The sequence below is a fragment of the Doryrhamphus excisus genome, linkage group LG14 (assembly GCF_037039965.1).
Source record: "Doryrhamphus excisus strain RoL-2023G ecotype Guam linkage group LG14, RoL_Dexc_Guam_v1.1, whole genome shotgun sequence".
Lineage (NCBI taxonomy): Eukaryota > Metazoa > Chordata > Actinopteri > Syngnathiformes > Syngnathidae > Doryrhamphus > Doryrhamphus excisus.
This window is the reverse complement of record NC_136370.1, coordinates 2,447,074-2,466,566: the sequence shown is the minus strand read 5'-3', so window position 1 is coordinate 2,466,566 and position 19,493 is coordinate 2,447,074. Positions and strand designations below refer to the sequence as shown.

The 19,493-nt window shown below is 37.2% G+C and overlaps 2 protein-coding genes across 3 annotated transcripts; one reads left to right on the top strand and one right to left on the bottom strand.

Moving 5' to 3' along the window:
* Positions 1-4,389: 4,389 nt before the first annotated feature.
* nenf (neudesin neurotrophic factor) lies at positions 4,390-6,330 on the bottom strand. Its single transcript, XM_078796065.1, has 4 exons — positions 6,114-6,330; positions 5,957-6,017; positions 5,561-5,664; positions 4,390-4,566 (listed from the first exon to the last, which is right to left on the bottom strand). Exons 1-4 carry the CDS (start codon positions 6,255-6,257, stop codon positions 4,390-4,392), a joined length of 486 nt encoding a protein of 161 aa, XP_078652191.1. The 5' UTR covers positions 6,258-6,330.
* pacc1 (proton activated chloride channel 1) lies at positions 5,984-19,176 on the top strand. Of its 2 annotated transcripts, none has more exons than XM_058077556.2 (8): positions 5,984-7,874; positions 11,575-11,662; positions 11,815-12,024; positions 13,951-14,105; positions 14,179-14,318; positions 17,332-17,473; positions 17,545-17,652; positions 18,625-19,176. In XM_058077556.2, exons 1-8 carry the CDS (start codon positions 7,845-7,847, stop codon positions 18,802-18,804), a joined length of 1,053 nt encoding a protein of 350 aa, XP_057933539.2. In that variant the 5' UTR covers positions 5,984-7,844; the 3' UTR covers positions 18,805-19,176. The 2 variants fall into 2 exon arrangements, with proteins under 2 accessions (XP_057933539.2, XP_057933538.2); XM_058077555.2 differs by having other exon boundaries at positions 5,986-7,874; positions 14,176-14,318.
* Positions 19,177-19,493: the final 317 nt, after the last annotated feature.

The following is a 19,493-nucleotide window of genomic DNA, read 5'->3' as shown; positions in this document are numbered from 1 at the left end:
TTCGGGTATCGACACCACTGCCTTAAATATGCCTTGAATGAGTCGTTCACTCTTTTTATGTCTTCTACATCCGGTGATACAAGCGTACATGTGACTCTAAGAGTGTTATTTCATGTTTAGAGGGCTCTAATCATCTTAAAATGTGTTTTTAGAAGGTCGTAAACAGCTTTTTTATGCTCGAAACTTGGTTATGACTTTCTAAATACGCTGTTGACCATTATTCGGGTACCGACACCACTGCCTTAAAAATGCTTTGAATGAGTCATTCACTCTTTTTATGTCTTCTACATCCGGTGATACAAGCGTACATGTGACTCTAAGAGTGTTATTTCATGTTTAGAGGGCTCTAATAAAGTTAAAATTTGTGTTTAGAAGGTCGTAAACAGCTTTTTTATGCTCGAAACCTGGTTATGACTTTCTAAATACGCTGTTGACCATTATTCGGGTATCGACACCACTGCCTTAAATATGCCTTGAATGAGTCGTTCACTCTTTTTATGTCTTCTACATTTAGTGATACAAGCGTACATGTGACTCTAAGAGTGTTATTTCATGTTTAGAGGGCTCTAATCTTCTTAAAATCCGTTTTTAGAAGGTCGTAAACAGCTTTTTTATGCTCAAAACTTGGTTATGACTTTCTAAATACGCTGTTGACCATTATTCGGGTATCGACACCACTGCCTTAAATATGCCTTGAATGAGTCGTTCACTCTTTTTATGTCTTCTACATCCGGTGATACAAGCGTACATGTGACTCTAAGAGTGTTATTTCATGTTTAGAGGGCTCTAATCATCTTAAAATCTGTTTTTAGAAGGTCAAAATAAGCTTTTTTATGCTCGAAACTTGGTTATGACTTTCTAAATACGCTGTTGACCATTATTCGGGTATCGACACCACTGCCTTAAATATGCCTTGAATGAGTCGTTCACTCTTTTTATGTCTTCTACATCCGGTGATACAAGCGTACATGTGACTCTAAGAGTGTTATTTCATGTTTAGAGGGCTCTAATCATCTTAAAATCCATGTTTAGAAGGTCGTAAACGGCTTTTTTATGCTCGAAACTTGGTTATGACTTTCTAAATACGCTGTTGACCATTATTCGGGTATCGACACCACTGCCTTAAATATGCCTTGAATGAGTCGTTCACTCTTTTTATGTCTTCTACATCCGGTGATACAAGCGTACATGTGACTCTAAGAGTGTTATTTCATGTTTAGAGGGCTCTAATCATCTTAAAATCTGTTTTTAGAAGGTCGTAAACAGCTTTTTTATGCTCGAAACCTGGTTATGACTTTCTAAATACGCTGTTGACCATTATTCGGGTATCGACACCACTGCCTTAAATATGCCTTGAATGAGTCATTTACTCTTTTTATGTCTTCTACATCCGGTGATACAAGCGTACATGTGACTCTAAGAGTGTTATTTCATGTTTAGAGGGCTCTAATCATCTTAAAATCTGTTTTTAGAAGGTCGTAAACAGCTTTTTTATGCTCGAAACCTGGTTATGACTTTCTAAATACGCTGTTGACCATTATTCGGGTATCGACACCACTGCCTTAAATATGCCTTGAATGAGTCATTTACTCTTTTTATGTCTTCTACATCCGGTGATACAAGTGTACATGTGACTCTAAGAGTGTTATTTCATGTTTAGAGGGCTCTAATTATCTTAAAATCCGAGGCAAAAAATAAGCAATGAGCTAAAAATGTCATCAAATACTTCTCTACAAGAGAGGAGAAATATGATCTCAGGGAAGAAGTACATTTGAAACACTTCTATGCTAGGACTACGTTATGCTAGCCATAGCATTTCAGTATGTGGAATCAAACTATGGAATGGATTGAGTAAGGAAATCAAACAATGCACGATGAGCCAATTCAAGAAACAATACAAGCAGTTGATGTTTGCTAAATACAAGGATGAAGAGTCTTGAACCAGTCATGATGTGCTATATATATCACTATATTGACACGCACTATGGTACCCATTATGGCATTGGATGGCAGGGGTCAGCAACCCGCATGTGGCTCTTCAGCCTCTAACCCAAACAAATGTAAACAGTTGAGAGGATTTTTAAAATGTTTTGCGGCTCCAGTCTATTTTCCTTTAGTGAGCGTGGGGGTAAAATGGCTCTTTTGATAGGAAAGGTTGCTGACCCCTGTTGTATGGTCATATCACCTTGTATTTTGGTATGTGACAAAAAAAATTAAAAATACAAAAATAATTAAAAATTAATTTTAAAAAATGTAATAAAAACAAATTTAAAATGTTTTTTAATGATATTAGAAAGGCAGGAAGTGAACAAATGTAACTTACTATGGTACCCATTATGTCATTGGATGCTCATATCACCTCCTAATTTGGTATGTGACAAAAACATAAATAAATAAAAAACCTATAAAATTATATTATGAAAGCAGGAAGTGAACAAATAAAAATAATAAAACAATGAAAAAAATACAATAAAAATAAAAATAAAAATAAAAATAAAAATAAAAATAAAAATAAAAATAAAAATAAAAATAAAAATAAAAATAAAAATAAACTTCGCCATCGCTTGCTCATTTACGGGACTTGGGCTCGGATTTTTCAACCTATAGCGGCTCTCCAACCTTGTGCATTCAAGTTGAAAAACTTTTTTTTGCAATAATCAAAAGCAATTCTTCAATGGCGTGTATTTGTGTTTTATTGAATCGTCATAGCAACACAAAAATCTAAGGCCAAAGTACAACTTCTTTTGTTATTGCAGTTTTCCATAAGCATTCCAAAACAGTTAAGTTGAGGTATTTGCATTTTTTTTCCAAAATCTATCGACGGTAAGAAGCTGCTTCTTTTGCAACATCGCACTAACATTTTCAGTTTTCCGCAACAGTTCTTCGTCGCCGCTCATCATGGAAAACGTTCGGAGCACTTCTGCAGCTTGGAGCGCATCTTTCATGGTCGGTGGGGGCGAGTCGGCATCGGGTTCGTCTTCCTCATTCCCGCCATCGTCGGCATCACCCGGCTTCGAGATATCTCGATCGGTGCAGGGTGCCCAACATTCCAAATCCTCTTCCTGAGGGTTGCATTTTGCTTTGAAATCTTCCTGGTCCAATCCGATGGCAGAATAAAAGGGTTTATCGTCTTCATCGTGTTCCGGTTGGAAGCCCTGGAAAACTTTGACGTTATATTCGCAGTCAGCGCTAAATGCTCGGAAGAAACTGTTTCGGATCGTTTCCGGTCTGACGGCATCCCAAGCATTCCTCAGGGAATACATGACCCCGAGGAGATCTTCCCTAAATTTTCCATTGGCTTCAAGAAATGCTAGCTTTTTCCGAGTGAGCATTTTTCTGTAATGGAATTTCAGCGTACGGATAATGCCGAGATTCATGGGTTGGGTGTCTGACGTGGAGTTTTCGGGAAGGAAGACCAATTTTATCGCTTGTAAGTCTTCAACGTTTGGATGGGCTGAGCAGTTATCGACAATTAAAGCGATTTTTCGCTTCTGAAGGACCATGTTTCGATCCAGCTGCTGAAGCCACGTGATGAACAACTCCGGAGTCATGCAGGCTTCTTTATTGTGATCATATTTTAGCGGGAAACGCTGAACGTGCTTGTTGAACATTCCGATGAGAAACAAAGGGACTTTATCGCTGCCGTCCATGTTAGCCGCCACCATGAGTGTGACTCGATCTTTTTGATCCGATTCACCGGGAGTCGCGTTCGTGTCATTTGGTGTGAATTTGAAGAATAGAGCCGTTTCGTCTGCATTGTAGATGTCTCTGGGATTATAATCTGATAAGACTTTTACCAGACGCTCTTTCCACTCACCGGGTTGGGAGAACGTGCCGCCATCTTTCGTTTCACGGCTCACGCGCTTATACGCGAGGTTGTAGCGTTGCTTAAAGCGAGTAAACCAACCATTGGAGGGAATGAAGTTGCCGACTCCAAGTTCTCTAGCGAACTGCTCCGCTTTCTGCGAAAGCAAGTCACGTCGAATGGGAAAAGCGGGATGCTTCTCACAAACGTCGCAGTACCACGAGTACAGGGCTTTCTCCACGTCAGGGTTTTTAGCCTGCTTCATTTTCTTACTCTTGAAGTTGGCACTCCCGGACTCGTACCGCTCTTTAATGTTGCCGGCGTGTTTGATCCAGCCGCTCAGAGTGTTGCGCTTGACTTTGAACTCTTCCTGAACCGTAGCGCGTGCGGTTCCCCCTTCCACGGCCTTCACCGCCTGGTACTTAATATCTAAAGTGTGGAGTTCTAATTTACGTTTTTGTCCATGCTTAGCCATTTTCTGATTTCTCCTTTTGTAGTACTAAGAACAACAAGCTGGACCAGGACTTAATTCCGACTCCGACTTGCCCACATAAACAGGTTCCACTATAAGAGTACATCTGAGGTTAAAACTCGTCTTTGATCTTAAAGTGCGGCTGGTCTTCGGGTTTGAAGTCTTCATTGGGGCTACCGTCCTGGTTGAGGATACGTGCGGCCGTGTAGCCCACGATGGGATACTTGGCTTTATAGGTGTCCTCGAAGACGCCGTCCAGAGACTTCAGCTGATCCTCCGTTAGACCGGTCTGTCACGGAAAAAGACATTTACTAAATTAGCTGAGAAGAACGTCACGGCACCACGTAATCTGGATAAAAATAAAAATAAAAATAAAAATAAAAATAAAAATAAAAATAAAAATAAAAATAAAAATAAAAATAAAAATAAAAATAAAAATAAAAATAAAAATAAAAATAAAAATAAAAATAAAAATAAAAATAAAAATAAAAATAAAAATAAAAATAAAAATAAAAATAAAAATAAAAATAAGCAATTACATTTTTTATGAATAAATAATTAATACAAATTAAAATAAATATATCATAAAATACATAATAATAATATGAATAAATAATTAATACAATTCATAAAATGAAGTATTAAATTAATGAAAATTACAATTAAATAAAATTAAAATAAAATAAAATAATAGTAAAACAAATTTATTAATTAAATAAAATTAAAATAAATTAAAATTATATTAGGAAAGCAGGAAGTGAACAAAAAATAAATAAAAAATAAATATTAATAAAATTAAGTAAAAAAATATTATTTAAATAAAATTAAAATAAATTAAAATTATATTAGGAAAGCAGGAAGTGAACAAAAAAAATAAAAAATAAACATTAATAAAATTAAGTAAAAAATATTAATTAAATACAATTAAAATTAATTAAAAACATTTTAGGAAAGCAGGAAGTGAACAAATGTAACAGTTACTGATTGTAAAAGTACCAAATGGAGGGGTAGGATTTAATAAGCTTTGCTTCTTCCTACTCCTTTTGGACATGTGGAACTGGGAACTGATTATGGGATGCACTCAATTGTAATCTGATGCATGTTTAAATGAAATTAAAACATTACCATTACCATTATACGTCTTGAAGCAATTTATGCTAAAATGCGTGCACTACTTGACTGCTACCAGCAGAGGCGCTGTCCATTCAGACTTGACTAACTTGGTGACTGAAGAAGTACGGGCGACATTCATTCCAAATTGTCAACAATTGTGCAACACTCACAGTATCTGATGTCAGGTCTTCGGGATCGAGGGACATCTTCGCTACGGCTCGGGTGGAGTCCTTGCCAGCCAAGGCGTTGTAGGCTGCATTTTTGCCATAAAACGCTGAAATTAGGAATGAATAAAAGTAACTTAATGCTTGTTCTGATGCAGAACTTCATAATAAAACATTTTTGTAGCACAAGTTTAGTTCCTAAACCACTGAAAATAACATTTTTCCAAAGTCCTCTATCACTACTATATAAGCATATAAGATGGTTAATGCCCCAAATGCATCAAGATTCAGATATGAACGTACATATATTACAAAGAAGAAAAACAATTACGTATTTGATCGGTATGTAGTCCTAAAACACATTCACTATATGACGTCACAACAGCATTCAAAATGAGGCACCTTTTCCTTTGGTAACATCGAACACCACCCCCTTTACTGCCATGTAGATGGGCTCTCCCTCCTGTGAAAGTAACGTAGCATGCATGGATGGATGGATGGCTGGCTGGATGGATGCACAAACACCGAACAAGAAGACCTCGGATGTGAAAGGAGTTACCTGACTTCCGTCGTACCTCTTGAGCTCTTCTTCTGTGAATAATCTCACAGGTTTGGTAGCTGGTTTGTATTTTAACTTGACGTCGTCTGCCAAAGCCAGGCTAATAAATACAACGAAGAACAGGCTAGCTCCGGCTGTTGCCATGGCAGAGTGTTTGTTTGTTGGACGCGGAGCTGAACTCGCCGTTTCACTTCCTGGTTGCGTCTATATAAGGTCAGCGGATCATGTGACGTAGTAAGAAACTCACTGTTTCACTTCCTTGTGTGATCAATGTTGCGTTTGATGTCGTAGGAAATGAGACCGTTAGTGTAGTACGGGCCAAATCCAAATGTAGTAGTAATAGATTAATTCTAGCAACCTTAATTGGAAACTTTCAAGTGGTTTGCCGAAGGTAGATTATAAATGATATCAAAGTAATTTAATATACATATCGATTTTTCCGCGATCAGTTTAGGTCAATCTTGCTATCTTCCGATGATCAGTGATGGCAGCAGCAAGGTCCTGTGGCAAAACGGTGACGTCATAATCCTCATAAAATATACGCAAGTGCTTACATATATTAAACGTGTATTAATAAATATATTTGAGACACACAACAAAGATGTATTTGTGAAAATAAATATGAGCGATGTTAAAATAAAGCCGAATTCTCGAGGCTTGAGTTCGAGCGACTGAATCGCGTTGCAAGTATCACGTGACCGATTACGTAACCAGTGTCGTACTTCAGCGCGTTTACAAACGGCTCGGGGAAAAAATAAGTAAAAAAAATAAATAAGTAAAAAAAATAAATAAGTAAAAAAATAAATAAGTAAAAAAATAAAAATAAAAATAAAAATAAAAATAAAAATAAAAATAAAAATAAAAATAAAAATAAAAATAAAAATAAACGGTTCCAAACGGATTGGTGGCTTTTAATGGCTGATATCTTGTTTAGGCGATAACTGATGTATACATCAGTGCTGTAAGGACAGCACTGGCGATTTTGGGCGTTAGAGATGGCGACCAGTGTTTCACTCTTTTTAGTGACATAGGTTGCTTTGACGTCATTCTTCCACCGGATGTCCCTGTTGCTTTCACTGAGGAGCCAAAGCTCCGGATATTATCCGGAACAAACTTCATGACGCTCCGCTCCATATCTGACAAAGAGTGTAGAGACTAATTAGATCCATTTCCGGTATTTTACAGATAATGAACAACAAAAAAATGGTGTAAATTCCCATTGACGTGACTCCCTGTTCACATTGAAATTATTTGTTTCTCAGTAAATAACTAATTATTCGCTACTCCACGCTTGTTTTGGTTGTTGCTGCTGAGAGTGGACACTGCGCGTGCGCAATGTCTTCTGCCGTATGACACAGCGCCTCACACAGGCTGGCGTGTGTACTACACAGTTTTGAGTAACGTTAAGTGTGAATTATTTACCAAAACGATAAGATAAATATTTTTTTAGAAAACTACAAACCCCCAAAAAGTTTTCCTGTATTTCCGTGTGACGTACGTTAGACAGGAAGACACGTCAAGGACACAAACCTTTGAGTTTGGCACCCTTAAGGGCGTGTCTTTGTCTTCCTATCATGGGAGGGTCGCCTTTTTCCAAACCTCCTCCTCGCCGTGTGCTTCCTATCCCCTCCTTTTGTGATCTACATGTAAAATGTTGCCTGGAAGTTGTCCTCCGAGTTGAAAAGACTCCAAAAGTCCTTCTAGAAACAGTCCTGGCGAGGAAGCAAAGGAATGGTCGGCAAAGACAACTCATACCAAGAGGTAGGTTACATACCGCTACTTTACATTTGTACGTATTGTTGTGTACTTTGAGGAAATAGGACACAATGTTTACTCAAATGATGATACTGTGTATGTGTGTGTATGTTTATGTGTGTGTGTGTGTTTATGTGTCCTGCACTCTTGATGTCATGTGACTACAAGTGCAGGAAAACAAGCTTCCTGAAGAAATGAGCTGACATGACGTTTTTTTGTGTGAAAAATCTCCCTGATACTAAATCTTTACTTTTGTTTAATATGACTTTGATTTTAGTAATTACTCAAATATTTTCACCTTATAAGCATTCGGGTGAATGACCCCAAGAACCTTTAAAACTTTGGAACTGTTGACACAGCAAAGTGAATATACAGTACAATGCCAGTGTAGTATTTTGCTCTTTTAGATCACTTTAATGTACTGTATGTGTACATTCTAAACGTATTATTATTAAGTATGTTTTTCTTGTTTTATTTAAGATTTTTTGTAAATAAAATGATAAATATATATCAAATATATTATTTTAAAATATTATAAAATTATAAAATAATTTAAAAATAATAATAATAATAATAATAATAATAATAATAATAATATAATTATAAAATTATATATTTTTAATTATATCTTATCTTATATATAAATGAATATCATCTAGAAAACCACAGAAAAGGCTAGATATAAGCTCTTATATGTCATATTCTTATAATTGATGCCTTTAACAGTTGAGTAAAAGTCCACTTATGCAATGATAGATATGCTTTTTTTTAAGTTTTCTGGCATTTAACTTCATTTTCCCTTTTTGCCGAAAATAAAAAAAAGTCGTGTGAGGTCCATCTTGCAAAATACTTTGGTTTCATTGTTTTTAGGCATTAATTTAAAACTTGGTTGACTTCTTTTTGTACTTGTTTGACACTACATAATACTAAAATGTGAGTTATAACATTTAATCAAGTTGTTATGATTATGGATGCCAAGAGATATTGATAATTCATTCATTCATTTTCTACCGCTTATCCTCACGAGGGTGCTGGAGCCTATCCCAGCTGTCTTGGAGCGAGAGGCGGGGTCCACCCTGGACTGGTTGCCAGCCAATCACAGGGCACATATAGACAAACAACCATTCACACTCACATTCATACCTATGGACAATTTGGAGTGGCTAATTAACCTAGCATGTACCCGGAGAAAACCCACACATGCATATGGGATAATATGCAAACTCCACACAGAGATGGCCGAGGGTGGAATTGAACCCTGGGATACTGAAAATTATTATCTAGATATCAGTATAAAAATGTGATATCGGTATCAGATTTTTCCAGATCATGAAAACCAATATTAATAAAATTCTGTATCCAACACGGCTGCACGGCAGTCGAGTGGTTAGCATGCGGGCCTAGGAGACCCAAGTTCACTATAAGTCGCACTTTTTTTCATAGGTTGGCTGTTCCTGCGACTTATACTCCAGTGTGACTTATGTATGTTTTTTTCTACCTAATTATGCATTTTTGGCTTTGTGCAACTTATAGTCCAGAAAATATGGTACCCGCAAAAAATGCGACTTATACTCCAGTGCGACTTATGTATGTTTTTTTTCTACCTAATTATGCATTTTTGGCCTTGTGCGACTTATACTCTGAAGCGACTTATAGTCCAGAAAATACGTTACCCTCAAAAAATGTGACTTATGGTCCAGAAAATACGATACCCGCAAAAAATGCGACTTATACTCCAGTGCAACTTATGTATTTTTCTTCTTCCTAATTATGCATTTTTGGCCTTGTGCGACTTATACTCCGGAGTGACTTATAGTCCAGAAAATACAGTACCCGCAAAAAATGAGACTTATACTCCAGTGCGTCTTATGTATGTTTTTTTTTACGTAATTATGCATTTTTGGCCTTGTGCGACTTATACTCCAGTGCGACTTATGGTCCAGAAAATACGGTACCCGCAAAAATGCGACTTATACTCCAGTGCGACTTATGTATGTTTTTTTTTTTTACCTAATTATGCATTTTTGGCTATGTGCGACTTATACTCCGGAGTGACTTATAGTCCAGAAAATACGGTACCCTCAAAAAATGCGGCTTATGGTCCCGAAAATACGGTACCCGCAAAAAATGCGACTTATACTCCAGTGCAACTTATGTATTTTTCTTCTACCTAATTATGCATTTTTGGCCTTGTGCGACTTATACTCTGGAGCGACTTATCGTCCAGAAAATACGGTACCCGCAAAAATGCGACTTATACTCCAGTGCGACTTATGTATGTTTTTTTTTTTTTACCTAATTATGCATTTTTGGCTATGTGCGACTTATACTCCGGAGTGACTTATAGTCCAGAAAATACGGTACCCTCAAAAAATGCGACTTATGGTCCCGAAAATACGGTACCCGCAAAAAATGCGACTTATACTCCAGTGCAACTTATGTATTTTTCTTCTACCTAATTATGCATTTTTGGCCTTGTGCGACTTATACTCTGGAGCGACTTATCGTCCAGAAAATACGGTACCCGCAAAAATGCGACTTATACTCCAGTGCGTCTTATGTATGTTTTTTTTAACGTAATTATGCATTTTTGGCCTTGTGCGACTTATACTCCAGTGCGACTTATGGTCCAGAAAATACGGTACCCGCAAAAATGCGACTTATACTCCAGTGCGACTTATGTATGTTTTTTTTTTTACCTAATTATGCATTTTTGGCTATGTGCGACGTATACTCCGGAGTGACTTATAGTCCAGAAAATACGGTACCCTCAAAAAATGTGACTTATGGTCCAGAAAATACGGTAAAAATGCGACTTATACTCCAGTGCAACTTATGTATTTTTCTTCTTCCTAATTATGCATTTTTGGCCTTGTGCGACTTATACTCCGGAGTGACTTATAGTCCAGAAAATACGGTACCCTCAAAAAATGTGACTTATGGTCCAGAAAATACGGTACCCACAAAAAATGCGACTTATACTCCAGTGCGTCTTATGTATGTTTTTCTTCTACCTAATTATGCATTTTTGGCCTTGTGCGACTTATACTCTGGAGCGACTTATAGTCCAGAAAATACGGTACCCTCAAAAAATGCGACTTAGGGTCCCGAAAATACGGTACCCACAAAAAATGCGACTTATACTCCAGTGCGTCTTATGTATGTTTTTTTCGACGTAATTATGCATTTTTGGCCTTGTGCGACTTATACTCCAGTGCGACTTATGGTCCAGAAAATACGGTACCCGCAAAAATGCGACTTATACTCCAGTGCGACTTATGTATGTTTTGTTTTTTTTTACCTAATTATGCATTTTTGGCTATGTGTGACTTATACTCCGGAGTGACTTATAGTCCAGAAAATATGGTACCTACCAGATTTTTTCCAGATCATGAAAACCAATATTAATAAAATTCTGTATCCAACATGGCTACACGGCAGTCGAGTGGTTAGCACGCAGGCCTAGGAGACCCGAGTTCAATTCCACCCTCGGCCATCTCTGTGTGGAGTTTGCATGTTCTCCCCGTGCATGCGTGGGTTTTCTCCGGGTACTCCGGTTTCCTCCCACAATCCAAAAACATGCTAAGTTACCCCACATCTCGCCTGAAGACAGCTGGGATAGGCTCCAGCACCCCCTGCGACTCTTGTGAGGATAAGCGGTAGAAAATGAATGAATGAATAAATGAAAAATATCTTTTTTCTGCAGTTAAGCGATGACGACAATGCCCAAAACAACACCGCGTCTCCAGACCGCTTTGGAGACAACAAGGATCACAACGACAGCATTTTACCAGGTAAGAACCTTGTTGTCTTCTGGTCCAAAGGGTGGCCTTGGGGTCCAATATAGAGTGCATCGAGAACAGTAGTGAACCTCCACTGTAACTCAAGATGTAACAGATTTAAGTCAAATGTCCCGTCATACGTTTCTTCTACTGTTTGGTTGCAGATGACGACGTGAGGGGCAGCTTGTTCTCCATGATGGTGAGCAAGACGTGCCTGAAGAACGTCTTCACGGTGGTGCTCATCTTCATCTACGTGTTGCTGACGGCTGTGGCCGCCTTTCTGGCCTACCAGACCATCTCCGACTTCTTGGATAAGCTCAACCACCCTGTCATGTCGGTCACCTATAAGGAGGTGGATGCCTTCTCCCCGCCGGGTTGGTACTGCATGAGTAATTCACGGGGAGGTTCAGGATTTACCCTATTTTCCAGACTCGCTCGCTCCCGAGTATAAGTCGCACCAGACAAAAATACACCATGCAGACGAAAAAACATATAAGTCGCTCCAGAGTATAAGTTACAGGACCGGCCAAACCATGAAAAAGGTGTGACTTATAGTCCAGAAAATATGGTAGTTTTGTTCTGCGACTTATGTATATATTTTTTGACCTAATTATGCCTTGGTGTACACTTGCGGTTTAGTTTCACATTTTACAGGAAAATACCATATTTTCCGGACTATAAGTCACACTTTTTTTCATAGGTTGGCTGTTCCTGCGACTTAAACTCCAGAGCGACTTATGAATGAAAAAAATGTTTGTTACATAATTATTTATTACTTAATTATGTTACATAATTAAATATTAATTATGACTTAATTATTAATTATGCACTTTTGGCTTTGTGCGACTTATACTCCGGAGCGACTTATGTATGTTTTTGCTACCTAATTATGCATTTTTGGCTTTGTGTGACTTATACTCCAATGCGACTTATGTATGTTTTTTTCCACCTAATTATACATTTTTGGCCTTATACTTATACTTATACTCGACTTATACTCCGGAGTGACTTATAGTCCAGAAAATATGGTACCCGCAAAAAATACGACTTACATTCCAGTGTGACTTATGTATGTTTTTTTCTACCTAATTATGCATTTTTGGCCTTGTGCGACTTATACTCCGGAGAGACTTATAGTCCAGAAATTACGGTCTCCTCAAAAAATGCGACTTATACTCCAGTGCGGCTTATGGTCCAGAAAATATGGTACCCGCAAAAAATGCGACTTATACTTCAGTGCGACTTATGTATATTTTTTTCGATCTAATTATGCATTTTTGGCCTTGTGCGACTTATACTCCGGAGCGACTTATAGTCCAGAAAATACGGTACCCTCAAAAAATGCGACTTATACTCCAGTGCGACTTATGTATGTTTTTTTCTACCTAATTATGCATTTTTGGCCTAGTGCGACTTAAACTCCGAAGCGACTTATAGTCCAGAAAATACGGTACCCGCAAAAAATGCGACTTATACTCCAGTGTAACTTATGTATTTTTCTTCTACCTAATTATGCATTTTTGGCCTTGTGCGACTTATACTCTGGAGCGACTTATCGTCCAGAAAATACGGTACCCTCAAAAAATGCGACTTATGGTCCAGAAAATACGGTACCCGCAAAAATGCGACTTATACTCCAGTGCGACTTATGTATGTTTTTTTTTTTACCTAATTATGCATTTTTGGCTCTGTGCGACTTATACTCCGGAGTGACTTATAGTCCAGAAAATATGGTACCTGCAAAAAATACGACTTATACTCCGGAGCGACTTATAGTCCAGAAAATACGGTACCTGCAAAAAATACGACTTATACTCCGGAGCGACTTATAGTCCAGAAAATACGGTACCCTCAAAAAATGCGACTTATACTCCAGTATGACTTATGTATGTTTTTTTTACCGAATTATGCATTTTTGGCTTTGTGCGACTTGTACTCCGAAGCGACTTATAGTCCAGAAAATACGGTACCCGCAAAAAATGCGACTTATGGTCCAGAAAATACGGTACCCGCAAAAAATGCGACTTATACTCCAGTTCGACTTATGTATGTTTTTTTCTCCCTGATTATGCATTTTTGGCCTTGTGTGACTTATACTCCGGAACAACTTATAGTCCAGAAAATACGATACACTCAAAAAATGCGACTTATACTCCATATATACTGACATTGACACTGCTCCAACGTCACCCCAATACCGCTCACAGCCACTAGGAGGCATATGTACATTGGATCTGGATATCGGGTATGCTGCAACTGAGGCGGGAGCATTTGCATCCAAGTTTCTTCTATCTTTGCAGGTATCGCTCTCTTTCCCGGGAATGCCCAGCTGCTGAGCTGCCAGCACCATCACCATGACAGCATCCCACCTGTAGTGGACCCCGGGACGCCCCAAGCAGGGGACTGCGTCATCGTTGAGGTTACCTACTTAGGACCCTTCTCCAATCATACACAGGTCGGTCCTCAAGTGTTGCATCATCCTCTCAACAATAACACGGCGCTAACAGTCGATCCCGGCGTCGCAGAAGAAGGCGCTGGTGGTCCGCGGCCCGTCGGACGTCAGGAGCAAAGAGCTGATCTTCATGCAGTTTAGTCAGAACAAAACAGAAGAGGACTTCAGCGCCATCACTTATATGCTGTTCGCCAACTTTAGCGACCTCGCACACAGGTAATGGCATCAGTGTCCGCCAGCAACATTTGAAAACGCACGCAGAGCTACATAACTAGCTCTGCATGCGTTAGCCAAGAATATTACTCCTAATTAATCTACATTTAGATTTCAAGCACATAGAATAGTGCCACGTGTTTATATGTGCCTAGCTAATGAGAAAAATGCTTATTTGCTAATGTTAGCATGCTAACACCGAGCATGATTGTGCTAAGTCTTTATTTAAGTGTCCATCAATGAAAACAGTTAAAAATGCTACTATGTGAATGTTAACATGTTAGCATGCTAACACCTAGCATGATTATGCTAAGTCTTTATTTAATTATCTACCTATGAAAACAGTTAAAATTGCTACTATGTGAATGTTAACATGCTAGCATGCTAACACCTAGCATGATTGTGCTAAGTCTTTATTTAATTGTCCACCTATGAAAACAGTTAAAATTGCTACTATGCGAATGTTAACATGCTAGCATGCTAACACCTAGCATGATTGTGCTAAGTCTTTATTTAATTGTCCACCTATGAAAACAGTTAAAATTGCTACTAGGCGAATGTTAACATGCTAGCATGCTAACACCTAGCATGATTGTGCTAAGTCTTTATTTAATTGTCCACCTATGAAAACAGTTAAAATTGCTACTATGTGAATGTTAACATGCTAGCATGCTAACACCTAGCATGATTGTGCTAAGTCTTTATTTAATTGTCCACCTATGAAAACAGTTAAAATTGCTACTATGTGAATGTTAACATGCTAGCATGCTAACACCTAGCATGATTGTGCTAAGTCTTTATTTAAGTGTCCATCAATGAAAACAGTTAAAAATGCTACTATGCGAATGTTAACATGCTAGCATGCTAACACCTAGCATGATTGTGCTAAGTCTTTATTTAAGTGTCCACCTATGAAAACAGTTAAAAAAAATGCTACTATGCGAATGTTAACGTGCTAGCATGCTAACACCTAGCATGATTGTGCTAAGCGTTTATATGCGTGTCTACCCATGAAAATAGGTCAAAATGCTAGTAATTGTTAAAATTAGTATGCTAACACCTAGCATTATTGTGCTAAGTCTTTATTTAAGTGTCCATCAATGAAAACAGTTAAAAATGCTACTATGCGAATGTTAACATGCTAGCATGCTAACACCTAGCATGATTGTGCTAAGTCTTTATTTAATTGTCCACCTATGAAAACAGTTAAAATGCTACTATGCGAATGTTAACATGCTAGCATGCTAACACCTAGCATGATTGTGCTAAGTCTTTATTTAATTGTCCACCTATGAAAACAGTTAAAATTGCTACTAGGCGAATGTTAACATGCTAGCATGCTAACACCTAACATGATTGTGCTAAGTCTTTATTTAAGTGTCCACCTATGAAAACAGTTAAAATTGCTACTATGTGAATGTTAACATGCTAGCATGCTAACACCTAGCATGATTGTGCTAAGTCTTTATTTAATTGTCCACCTATGAAAACAGTTAAAATGCTACTATGCGAATGTTAACATGCTAGCATGCTAACACCTAGCATGATTGTGCTAAGTCTTTATTTAATTGTCCACCTATGAAAACAGTTAAAATGCTACTATGCGAATGTTAACATGCTAGCATGCTAACACCTAGCATGATTGTGCTAAGTCTTTATTTAATTGTCCACCTATGAAAACAGTTAAAATTGCTACTAGGTGAATGTTAACATGCTAGCATGCTAACACCTAGCATGATTGTGCTAAGTCTTTATTTAATTGTCCACCTATAAAAACAGTTAAAATTGCTACTAGGCGAATGTTAACATGCTAGCATGCTAACACCTAGCATGATTGTGCTAAGTCTTTATTTAAGTGTCCACCTATGAAAACAGTTAAAATTGCTACTATGCGAATGTTAACATGCTAGCATGCTAACACCTAGCATGATTGTGCTAAGTCTTTATTTAAGTGTCCACCTATGAAAACAGTTAAAAAAAATGCTACTATGCGAATGTTAACGTGCTAGCATGCTAACACCTAGCATGATTGTGCTAAGCATTTATATGCGTGTCTACCCATGAAAATAGGTCAAAATGCTAGTAATTGTTAAAATTAGTATGCTAACACCTAGCATGATTGTGCTAAGTCTTTATTTAAGTGTCCATCAATGAAAACAGTTAAAAATGCTACTATGCGAATGTTAACATGCTAGCATGCTAACACCTAGCATGATTGTGCTAAGTCTTTATTTAAGGGTCCACCTATGAAAACAGTTAAAAATGCTACTATGTGAATGTTAACATGCTAGCATGCTAGCACCTAGCATGGTCGTGCTAAGCGTTTATATACGTGTCTACCCACGAAAATAGTTCAAAATGCTAGTAATTGTTAAAATTAGTATGCTAACACCTAGCATGATTGTGCTAAGTCTTTATTTAATTGTCCACCTACGAAAACAGTTAAAAATGCTACTACACGAATGTTAACGTGCTAGCATGCTAACACCTATCATGATTGTGCTAAGCGTTTATATACGTGTCTACCCATGAAAATAGTTCAAAATGCTAGTAATTGTTAAAATTAGTATGCTAACACCTAGCATGATTTTGCTAAGTCTTTATTTAATTGTCCACCTATGAAAACAATTAAAAATGCTACTATGCGAATGTTAACATGCTAGCATGCTAACACCTAGCATGATTGTAACTAAAATTAGTTGTGGGCTGCATATGAATATCTTGTTTTACCTAATAGGTCGGCTTTCATGGATGAAATGGAGGAAATGTGAAGATATTCCCATTTTAGAGGAATATTTATAAATCCAAAAAGAATGACTGAAATAGCAAAATAGTTGTGAATGAATTGGATAATGGATTAATCATAGATTAATCCAATGCTACAGCTCTAGTATGACTTATAAAATAAGATTTCCAGTACATGACAGTCCATGTTACAATGTCAAATGAATAACGTACATGATTTATAAATAGTTTGATGAAAGAGAGATGTTTTCCTTTTCTTTCTTATTTCCAGTGTGAATAAATCCGAGTTCATGAGGCACTGTGAGAGGAATTACTCCACATGGACCTTGTCCGGGGGATTCCGAACCTGGGTCAAGATGTCCTTAGTGAGGACGACGGGGAAGAGCAGCAAATCTGTGCAGTTTCTTCAAGAGGTACGTACGGTTGGTGCCTTCAAGATGTCTGTCCGCAGCTTGAGTCCCAACGACGGCTGATTGTCTTCTAGTCTACTGTGGTCAAATTCAACGACAAGAGGCCCGCATCGGAGAGAAGCACCCAGCTGTTCTTTGCTGTTTTTGAATGGAGGGATCCTTTTATCAAAGAAATTCGACTGGTAGGTTCCTCTTAACAAAACAAAATAAAGCTGTCATTTTTGGAAAATTATGTTAATAGAATAATGGTAATGGTAATGGTTTAATTTCATTTGAACATGCATCAGATTAGAATTGCGTGCATCCCATAATCAGTTCCCAGTTCCACCTGTCCAAAAGGAGTAGGAAGAAGCAAAGCTTATTAAATCCTACCCCTCCATCTGGTACTTTTACAATCAGTAACTGTTACATTTGTTCACTTCCTGCTTTCCTAATATAGTTTAAGTTTTTTGAAATTTTAATTTTAATTTTAATTTTAATTTTAATTTTAATTTTAATTTTAATTTTAATTTTAATTTTAATTTTAATTTTAGTTTTAATTTTAATTTTAATTTTAATTTTAATTTTAATTTTTTATTTTTTATTATTTTTTTATTTGTTCACTTCCTGCTTTCATAATATAGTTTCATAGGGTTTTTTTATTTTAAAAAAGTATGTTCTTATAAAGTATGTTAGTATGTTCTCTGTAGGCGGCATTATGAATTATCCTTACTGACCTTTTTTTGCAGTACATTTAACGAGGGAAGATTGCTTTTATAGTTATTAGCCCATATTTCCACACAATAAGTAAGATAGGTAGAACCAGAGCACAATAAAGAGTGTGGAGTGATTTCTGATTGAGAACAAGTTTTGCTTTGTTCAATACTGAAATATTTCTGGCCACCTTATGTTGTATATTTGTAATAATATGAGGTTTCCACTTCATATTTTCATCTATTGTGATCCCCAGAAATGTATTTTCGTTCACCCTTTCAATGTCCACACCGTCTATTTGTATTTGCTGATGCAAGTCCTTTCTGCTGTTAGCAAACAGCATGATTTTAGTTTTACTTAAGTTCAAAGACAATCTATTATCATCAATAAAGTCATAAATAAAATAACATTGTGTTATTTTAGCCGTACTATTTGATAAAAAACTATTTTTTTCTTTCTAGATCGTGACTGCAAATGCATGGAGTTCGGTCGCCATTCTTTGCGGCGTTTTTATGGCTTTTTTCAAGGCGGCTAATTTTGCCAAACTGAGCGTCCAGTGGATCATCAGGATGCGCAGGAGGCACCGGAGGAACAAGGTCAAGGAACTCAACCCCATCACGGAGGAAGCTTCACCCAAGTGAAATGAGAGGCATTTTTTTTCCATGAACATTTCTGCTCAGGCAGTTTTTATGCACATAAATGAACATTTTACTGAAAGACACTGAAAATGTTTTGATTCTTCACTGTGTGAGTAAAGCTGAATGAAACTATTTCTCATGCTATTCCAAAAATACTGCAATTTTTGTGTTGACAAATGCTATACATGGCCAATCATCTACATGTGTTGATAAAGGGAATTACAATTTGCACTAGTTTTTATTGGAGTAATGATCTGCTGTTAATAGTGTTGTTGCTTTGGATCATATCATAGCAGGCGATGCAGTTGTGTTTATTTGTGTCGAAATGACTTGAACTCTGTATGTATGTGTGACAATAAAATATGCAGTATTTTTTATGCCCATGATTTGTCATGTTATTGTTTATCAATTAATAAAATTGAATAAATAAATAAATATCTAATAAAAGTAATCAACATTAGCTGAACACTTAATGCAGTGCAAATATATTGCAAATAAATAATGGCTACCGCCTGCCCTAACAACTATATTTTTTTATTATTTATTTGGCAGTAACAACAAGTGACACCAAACGACACGCCCCCCACCACCGCTGCGTTCACGGAAACCCAAAACAGTCAGACAACCAGTATAGTAACATGTATTTCAGGATCACTATATTGTTTTTAAGTGAACAATCGTTCTCTTTCATA